Source organism: Spermophilus citellus (assembly GCF_964194105.1).
Source record: "Spermophilus citellus genome assembly, chromosome: 1".
NCBI classification, from domain to species: Eukaryota; Metazoa; Chordata; class Mammalia; order Rodentia; family Sciuridae; genus Spermophilus; species Spermophilus citellus.
This window is the reverse complement of record NC_138182.1, coordinates 61224991-61235013: the sequence shown is the minus strand read 5'-3', so window position 1 is coordinate 61235013 and position 10023 is coordinate 61224991. Positions and strand designations below refer to the sequence as shown.

The 10023-nt window shown below is 38.2% G+C and overlaps 1 protein-coding gene across 1 annotated transcript; it reads right to left on the bottom strand.

Moving 5' to 3' along the window:
* Window positions 1-1271: 1271 nt before the first annotated feature.
* Window positions 1272-2639, bottom strand: LOC308633480 (sperm motility kinase 2B-like; the record flags this gene model as incomplete). Its single annotated transcript, XM_081266343.1, has 1 exon — window positions 1272-2639. One exon carries the CDS (start codon window positions 2637-2639, stop codon window positions 1272-1274), a length of 1368 nt encoding a protein of 455 aa, XP_081122469.1.
* Between the last annotated feature and the right edge of the window lie 7384 nt (window positions 2640-10023).

Below are 10023 nucleotides of genomic sequence, written 5' to 3'. Positions count from 1 at the left end.
GCCTTGAGATCAGGAGGGGTTCTCTTAGTGGACGGAGGCAGTTCTGATCTTTCAACCAGCAGGGTTCGGCTGGTTGTGGGAAGGACCTGGGCCTATCCTGGGCCCAGGATGGGATCCTGTGTGGGTCGTCGAGTCATAACCTGCTCGTGCCTGAGCTCCTGCAGGTGTCTACCAGTGGGCAGAGGCTGTCCAGACCTCTGGTGAGGTCTTCCAGTGTTGGGATGGACCCAGAGCTACCTTGGGTCTGAGCACCAGTGGATGTTGCAAGGAGTGTCTGGGCTGGGCTTCAGTTCTGGCAGGTTTCTGCCAGTGGTGGGATTTACCCAGGGCTTGCCTGGGCCCTGGATCCTGTGCTGGTCAGTGAGGTGAATTTGGGCCTAGCTTGAGCTCTGAGGTGTGTCTGCCAGCGGGCCTGTGCCAGTGGCGCAATGGACCTGGGCCTACCTTGTTCTCTGGCTTCCACGCTGGTCAGTGAGGCGGATCTGGGCCAGGCCTGAGCTCTGGTGGGAGTTTGCTGCTGGGCAGAGGCGATCCTTGGCTGGTGCTGAGCTCCAGAGTGATTTTGCTGGTGGCAGAAAGGACTCGGGTCTACCCTGGGACCAAGTGCCATGCAAGTCAGCAAGGCAGGTGAGGGTCATGCCTGATCTCAGGCAGGAGTCTGCTGGTGGGTGGAGGTGGTCCTGAGCTCTGGTGGGGTTCTACTTGTGGCATGATGAACCCTGGCCCACCCTGGGACCTAGCTCCTGAGGTAGTCAGCGAGGTGGATATTGGCCAGGCCTGATCTCAGGCGGGGCTCTGCCAATGGCAGGATGGACCTGGGCCTACTCTGGGCCCTGGCTCCTGCATGGGTCCAAGAGGCCTATATGTCACAGAATCTCTGACCATGATTTCTGCAGTCAGTGAAGCAGTCTCAGCTGAGACTACACAGAATTCTCTAAGGGGCACATTGCCGATAGAGATGGCTTAGACTTGCCCACAGTTCATTTGTGGCTTCCAACATCTCATGTCTTTATCAGGATGTGGCAGAGAAGACTCCTGATGTCCCTGGTGGATCCAAAGTACTGTCAGCCAGAACCTATGCAGAGGAACCTAAGGTAGTTTTCAGATTTAGCTTCTGCAGGTCTTCAGAGTCCATATGACTCATGCCCAGGCTGAGATGTCAGGGTCAACTGATCATGTCTTCTGGCTGTCCACTATTTTAGCTGTCTGGTTTTACCTCTCCACTTCATCAGAGCCACACTTATTAGGCATTTGGAATATTTCTTCCCCCCTTACATTAGAGCCACCTTATTGCTGACACATGGTATGCAACAGCACGGTTTTCGGACACAAGAAACAATTCCCCTAACCACCCACTTCCAGTGCTTCCTCTTGGCATGCTGTTGCCCAGAGTCAGACTGGGTGGGTACATCAGGCACCGTGGTCCTTGTAGTCAGGAAGTGGAGATGAATGGCCGGAAGGCTGGCCCTTCTCATAGCCTTTTTCCCTGCCTGTTTGGCCTCCTCAGGCAGCCGAGGCATGGGGAAGGTGGGAAGCACAGGCTCACTAGGACTCCTTTTGGTGATGCCAGTGAAATGGGAAAGATCCGTGGGGCATGGGTGAGGCTTAACCCTTGGAGGCACAGGCTTCCCCTGGAACATGCAGCCTGGCCCCTGGCTTTTCTGGTGCTTTAATATAAGGTATGTTGCCATGGCTGTATTGAATTTCCTAGTGGCCAGAGACACCCAGGTCTTATAAGGATCATAACCCAGATCACACAGAATGGTCATGATTTCTGGGTCTGGGTGTTTGGTGAGTGCCTCAGTAAAATGCTGGGGTACATACTGCTCACCCTCTGTCAGCCATGGGTGCTGAAGAATTTGCTTGGCTGTGGGCCGTTTCCTGGGGTTCAGGGTCAGTATTTGATGGATAAGTCGACGCGCCTCCACTGGAACACGGTGAGGGATGTTGTATGTTCCAAGCACGATCTGCCTCAGTAAATCCTCAGTGGTGCGCCCCACAAAAGGGCGGGTCCCAGTCAACAAAAAATATAGCATGATGCCCAGGCTCCAGATGTCCACTTCGGGGCCCTCATGTGCTTGCCTCATAACCACTTCGGGGGCAAGATGTGAGAGAGTGCCCCAGAAGTGCCTGAGATTTTGGCCAGATGTAAACCAGGTGCTGAGGCCAAAGTCAATAAGTTTTATGTTGCCTCTGGCATCTACCATGACATTCTCTGGCTTAAGGTCTCGGTGCACAATTCCCTTGTCATGGCAGTAGTCCACGGCACCCACCACCTGTTTGAAAAATCTGCGGGCCTTTTCCTCCTGCATGCCACCTGGTGGAATATGGTCAAATAACTTTCCCCCATCTGCGTATTCCATTATTATGTAAATATTTCTCTGAGTTTCAATGATCTGAAATAATTGAATGATATTCGGATGATCTAGGCTCCTCATAATATTTGGTTCTGAGAGTACCCGGATATTCTTCTCATTTTTGCACACCACTTTGACTGCCACTTTTGCCCCAGTGAGGTGATGGCGAGCTAGTGTTATCTGGCTAAATCCGCCATGCCCAATGATCCCTAGAAATTCATAGTGGTCCTTGACCACTTTCTTCGTGCAGGAGCTGGGCCTCTGAATGTTCTGACTCTGCATCCTCAGCAGAACTACCACTAAGGATGCTAGCCCAAAAAAATAACAGAATAAAACAGTTTCAAAAGAGCCAACCACCAACCACTAAACTCACTATCTGGGTATCCGACAGGTCACTACCAAGAGCTTCCTGTACTTGTGGACAAAAACTACCACAGTCACTTTCTCATATATCTTACTGTTTGAAACTTTCTCACAATGGCTCCTTGTGACATCAAAGCAAGCAATCACCCAGTCATACTTTGCCATAAGCCCTATGGTCCTCTCACTTTTGAGCCTCCAGAGCTCTTTCTGTTTTCAGATTAGGAATAAGGAAAATCTTCAGGGTTTTTTTTTCCTTGCTTTAGTGGGTTATGAGACATTTAATTGTTTAGAAATTAAAATTTCTATGGAACTTCAACATACCTTTTATTTTCAGTCTAAAATTCTGTAATAATTTTTTGCTTTGAAGACTACAATGTATCTACACTCAAGGTATTCAATTTTTTTTTTTTCAAACCTGGAATAACTGGTGTCAAAAGGATGGTGCCACCTCACTCACATGGTGATACTATAACAAAATTGCTCTCTTCCTTAAGATACCATAGAATATAATATAAACACTGGTGTGGATGAGAGTGAGAAAAGGTTGATCATAAATTCTCCATATAGTCCTACATAAAATGCATATGCATTACATTTTGATACCAGTAACTGAGGGGGATGGGGTAGAGATGTAAAAGAACTGCATTTTCTGTTACTGAATATAGATTCACACCAGGGGTATTCTTCCATCTTAGGTTAAAGGGAATGCCCAGAGTACTCCATGGTAATACCTGTAGGACAAACTTAAAATGAAAGGGAAATTCAAATATTTCATGTAAAAATCAATTAGATAGGAGAGAAGATAATCATTCATGAACACAAGGCAGAGTGAATCAGGAGCTTTCCCTGACTTAGAAGAACACAAGTCCTACTGATTCAGCAGCCTCCCTGCTTTCCTTACATGGACAAAAGTGCCAACTGGACTAACAGCTCACCCTGCTGTCCTTATAAGGTCATGAGTCACACCAAACCAGCAGCTTGCCCTGCTTTCTATAAGGACGCAATTCACACTGTGACAAAAGCTTGTCCTACTCCTTATGGTCCCATTTTAGGTAACTATCTCATAATATTGCCATTTCTGAAAAAAAGGTCTTATTCCTGGGTTGGGATTAGAATCTAAACAAGTGCACTGAGAGATACAATTCAACTATAACCTTCTTTTCTCTCACCTCACCCTACAAAAATAAAGAAGTAAATAAGTACATAAATAAACAAGTCACAACTATAAAAAAGTTTCCATACTCAATAGGAGAATAAGAGTGGATCAGAATCAATCATGTGACATTAACCTTAACGTCCTAAACTCTTTGGTGGAGCTCTTTTGATTGCCAGAATCTTGGAAGTATTTACATTAATTCCCTCAGAGTTACATGTTCTTTCTTTCTTCAGATGATTTATTAGGATGGATTTCAGCTTCTTGTTATAACTTTGGTACCACCTGCTCCTCCATCTGACTTTAACCTTAGGGTCAGTTTTGTGTTTTGGCCAAATAAAGGTTGTCCAGATGTGGGGCTGGGGATGTGGCTCAAGCGGTAGCGCACTGGCCTGGCATGCGCAGGGCGCTGGGTTCGATCCTCAGCACCACATACAAATAAAATAAAGATGTTGTATCCACTGAAAACTAAAAAAAAAAAAAAAAAAAACTCTCTCTCAAAAAAAAAAAAAAGAAGAAGAAGAAGAAGTTCGCCCAGATGTGTTTGTAGTTTAGCAGTCACTGATATCTAGGTTTTCAATTCTTTTTATCATCTTCCACTTTTTGTGTACTTCCATCAGTCTATAACTTGTCCCTCAGTGCTCTCACATTCTGTGAACACATCTCAGAATTCGTAATAGGAGGATTAACCATGGTCTCTAAGTCCCATCCATTTTTCTAATAGAATAGTTCTACATTTGTCTTTCAGATATGAGACATGAAGTAAAGCTTGGCAATAAAGTTTATTTTTACAAAAAGTAAACTCACACTAAACAAAATTTAAGGACCATTGGTTTGAATTAATATATGCATCTATTTTCCACCCTCAAATGGACTTTAAAGATAGCTTTTCCACATTTTCACATATACTCTATTTCCACTCTTAAAATCTGTGAACATTACTTCACTAGAAGTCAGGCACTAGAAATTGAGGTCGACAGAATATTTTATACAAAACAACTTAATTTACAACCCTTTCAGCAGCTTATGGAATATTTTTGAAAAATAGGCCAAGTTTGATGAAACAATGTAAGTTTTAGCAAATATAAAATATATGATACATTGTATCATATCATAATGAAATGAAATTAGAAATCAATAAGAAAAATAGAAACCACATAAAACATGGGGATTGAAAATACCATTAAAAAATGGGTCATAAAGTAAATAAGAAATTCTTCAAAACACATGATAATAAAAATACAACATATCAAAATTCCTGGGACACTATGTAACCAGTTTGAAGAGAAAAAAAAAATGTAGTCTTTTATACTAATTCAATTTTTTTTTTCATTTCAAGTTTAAATATTTTTAATACCTTTGGCCTTTGGAAGACCTCATCATATCCACATTCAAGGTATTCAGTTACATTTTCTTCCAAACAATTGGTGTGAATGTATGGTAGAACCTCACTCACATCATGATACTATAACCAAATGCTGTGTTCTCTAAGATACTAGAATGCAGCCTAATGCCTATGAGTAAAGGCTCATCATAATTTCTCCATAGGGTCCTCATCAGATTTATCATTGTAAGTTCTATAATGCCACATTTTCTTTATCCATTCATCTGCTGAAGGGCACTGAGTTTGTTTCATTACTTTGCTATTGTGAATTGAGCTGCTATAAACATTGATGTGGCTACATCACTGTAGTATGCATCTTTTAAATCATTTGGGTATATACCAAGGAGTAAAATAATTTGGACAAATACTGGCTCCATTTCAAGTTTTCTGAGGAATCTTTCTATTGCTTTTTGCAATCCCACCAGCCATGTATGAGTGTAACATTCCCCCCACATCCTAGCCAACATTTATTGTTGCTCATATTCTTGAAAATTGCCATTGTGTTTGGAGTGAGATGGAATCTCAGGGTAGTTTTGATTTGTATTTCTCTAATTGCTAGAGATGTTGACATTTTTTTTCATATATTTGTTGATTGTTCATATTTGTTCTGCTGTAAAGTGTCTGTTCATCTCCTCTGCCCATTTATTGTTTGTGTTATTTGTTCTTTTGGTGTTAAGTTTTTAGACTTCTTTGTATAACCTGGAGATTAATGCTCCATCTGAGGTGCAGGTGGCAATGATTTTCTTTCCATTCTTCCCCTTGCTGTGAAGAAGCTTTTTAGTTGAATACCATCCATTCACTGATTCTTTATTTTACTTATTGCACTTGAGGGGACTTTTGAGGAAGTTTCTTCCTAAGCCAACATGATGGAGAGTCAGTCCTACATTTTCAAGTAAACCCAGTGTTTTGGTCTAATGCCTAGGTCCATGATCTACTTTGAGTTTTGTGCAGGATGACAGATTGGGGTCACATTTTATACATTTTATTGTGCCACATATGGACTTTTACTTTTCCTAGCATCATTTGTTGAAGTGGCTATCTTTGCTCCAAACGTGTTTTTATGGCATCTTTTCTAGTATTAGATAACTGTATTTATGTGGGTTTGTCTCTTTCTCTTCTGTTCTGTTGTATTTGTCTTCATATTTATTTTGGTGACAATAACATTCTGTTTTTGTTACTATACCTTATACCTCCATAGTACAATTTAAGATCTGGTGTTTTGATGCTTCTTGCATCACTTTTCTCACTAAGAATTGTTTTCGCTATTCTGGGCCTCTTATTTTTTCAAATAAATTTCATGATTACTTTTCTATTTCTATGAAGAACATCATTGGAATTTGAATAGGAGTTACATTACATCTGTATAGTGCTTTTGGTAGTATGGCCATTTCAACAATGTTAATTCTGCCTATCCATAAAAATGGAAGATCTTTCTATTTCTAAAGTCTTCTTCAATTTCTTTCTTTAGTGTTCTGTAGATTTTATTGAATAGGTGTTTTACCTCTTTTGTTAGAGTGATTCCAAAAATTTTTTTGTTTTTGTTTTTCTTTCTTTCTATTTATTTATTTAAAAATTTGAGGGGCTATGGTGAATGGGACAGTTTTCCTAATTTCTCTTTCAACTGATTTACCATTGGTATATAGGAACACAAAAAAAATATTTATTGATTTATGGGTGTTAATTTTATATTCTACTACTACCTTGCTGAACTTGTTTATCGGTTCTAGAATCTTTCTGATGGAGCTTTTCTGGTCTTCTAAATATAAGATTATGTCATTAGCATATAGATAATTTGAGCTCTTGTTTTCCCATTTGTATCCTTCTAATTTCTTTATTTTGTCTATCTAATTTCTTTACCTGGAGTTTCAAAAATTTGTTCAATAGAAGTGGTAAAAAGAGGACATCCCTGTCCTGCTCAAGGTATTAGAGGGAATACTTTCATTTTTCTCCATTCAGAATGATATTGACCTTGGTTTTACCATATATAGCTTTTACAATATTAAGGCCTATTTCTACTATCCCTATTTTTTCTAGTGTTTGAACATGAATGAATGCTATATTTTGCTAAATGCTTTCTATATCTATTGAGATAATCATATGACTCTTGTCTTTAAGTCTATTGATGTGATGAATTACATTGATTTCCATATATTGAACAAACCTTGCATCCCTGGGATGAATCCCACTTGATCATGGTGCAGTGTTTTTTAATATGTTTTTGTGTATAATTTGCCCGTATTTTATTAAGAATTTTTGCATCTATATTCATTACACATATTGGTCTGAAATTTTCTTTCCTTGATGTGTCTTTGTCTGATTTTGGAATCAGGGTTACACTAACTTCATAAAATGATTTAGGAAGGGTTCCCTTCTTTAAGATTTCATGGATTATTTCGAGGAGAATTGGTATTAATTTTTCTTTGAAGGTCTGATAGAACTAGGCTGAGAAGCCATCTGGTCCTGGGATTTTCTTTGTTTTTCTTTTCTTTGACATCTTCAATTTTATTGGTGAAATTTATTTGTTTAAATTTTCTATGTTTTCCTGATTCAATTTGGGTAGGTCTTATGTCTCTAGAAATTTGTCAATATTACTTCTCAGAATGTTTTTCACACGGAATCCCATTGGTATTCCTACCCATATAATAAAGAGCATGAGCTTCATTTTGTTGTTACATCCAGTCACTATCAGAGATGGATTATTCCACCATGCCTCTGCTTTTCACTTATTTCTATGTCTTTTCTTTATTTCTTTTTCTTTCTTTCTATTTTTTTGTATGTGGTGATGCTTTGATTGAACCCAGGGCCTTATACATTCTAGGCAACCACTCTACCAACTGAGCTATAGTCTAGACCTTGCTTTATTTTCTAAATTTCTAAAGCTTTAATATTTCTAATCTGTCTCCCACCCTATTTTACAGAAACTGAGCAAACATCAAACAGGTTGTGATAATTATGCTTGTATTTCGGTAGTGTCCATGATGCTATACCCTTTTTCATTATGAATTTTAGTAATTTGCATTTTTTACTCTCCTTTTTTTCATTAGCTTGGCTAAAAGTTTATTAGTTTTATTCATTGTTTCAAAGAACCAACATTTTGGTTTTTTTAAATTGTTTTGTTTTTGTCTAAATTTCATTGAAAATGCAATATCTATTTATGTTCAAAACACTAGAAAAAACTAGAGATTGTAAGAACATAACTCAACATTATATATAAGAGCTATATATATATATATATATATATATATATATATATATATATATATGTTAATTCAAGGCCAACACCATTCTAAATGGAGATAAATTGAAAGCATTCCCTTTAAAAACTGAAACAATTCAGTTTTGCCTTCTTTCACCACTTCTATTAAACTCAGTCCTTGAAACTCTAGACAGAGTAATTATGCAAATAAATAAATAAATAAATAAATACAGAGGAAAAAATAGGAAATCAAGAGCTCAAATTATTCCTATATGCCAATGAAATGATTCTATATTTTGAAGATCAAAAAAAATTCTACCAGAAAGTCTCTAGCACTCACAAATTCAGCAAAGTATCAAGATATAAAATTAAAACCTATTTTAAAAATCTGTTGTTCCTACACACCTAATGACAAATTAGTTGAAAGAGAAATGAGAAACCTATCCCATTCAAAAGAGCCTCAAAAAAAAAAAAAGGAAATACATGGGAGTCAGTCTAACAAAAAGGTGAAAAACCTCTACAGTGAAAATTACAGAGCACTGAATAAAGAAATAAGAAATTAAAGAAACTCTCAGAAAGTGGAAAGATCTCCTATGTTTTTTGGATAGGCAGAATTAATATTGTCAAAATGACCATACTACCAAAAGTGCTCTACAGACTTTAATGCAATTCCTATTTAAATTCCAATGATGTTCTTCATAAATATAGAAAAAATAATCAAGACATTCATTTGGGAAAAATAAGAGGCCCGCAATAGCTAAGGCAATTCTTAGAAAAATGAAGCACAAGGCATTATATTACCAGACCTTAAATTATACGATGGAGCTATATTAACAAAAACAGCTGGTATTGGCACAAAAGCATACACAATGATCAGTGGAACAGAACAGAAGACACAGAGACATACTCACATAAATACAGTTACCTCATACTATACAAAGTTGCCATAAACATACATTGGAGAAAGTTACTTCTTCAACAAATGATGCTGGGAAAACTGGAAATTCATATGTAGCAGAATAAATTTTAATCCCTATCTCTCACCCAGCATAAATCTCTACACAAAGTGGATGAAGTATAATACCAGAGAACTTGTACTTCCTAAAAGAAATGTAGGCCCAACTCTCCATCCCATCAGCCTGGGAAACTACTTTCTCAACAAGATCCAAAATGTGGAAAAAAAGTAAAATCAATAATTAATAAATGGGATGGTATTGAACTAAAAGTCTTTACAGCAAGGAAACAATCAAGAACATGAAAATGAAGCCTACATAATGGGAGAAAATCATTGCCAACTGCACTTCAGATAGAGCATTTATGTCCAGGCATAAAAAGACCTCAAATAAAAAGAGTCAAGAAAAAAAAATAACCCAATCAATAAATGGGCAAAGGAGCTAAACAGGCAGTTCACAAAGGAAAAGATACAAATAGTCAACAAATATATGAAAAATGTTCAACATCTCTAGCAACTCGAGAAATGCAAGTTAAAACAACACTATGAGTCCATCTCACCTCAATCAGAATAGAAATTATTAAGAATGCAAGTAACAATAAATTTGGGCAAGGATTT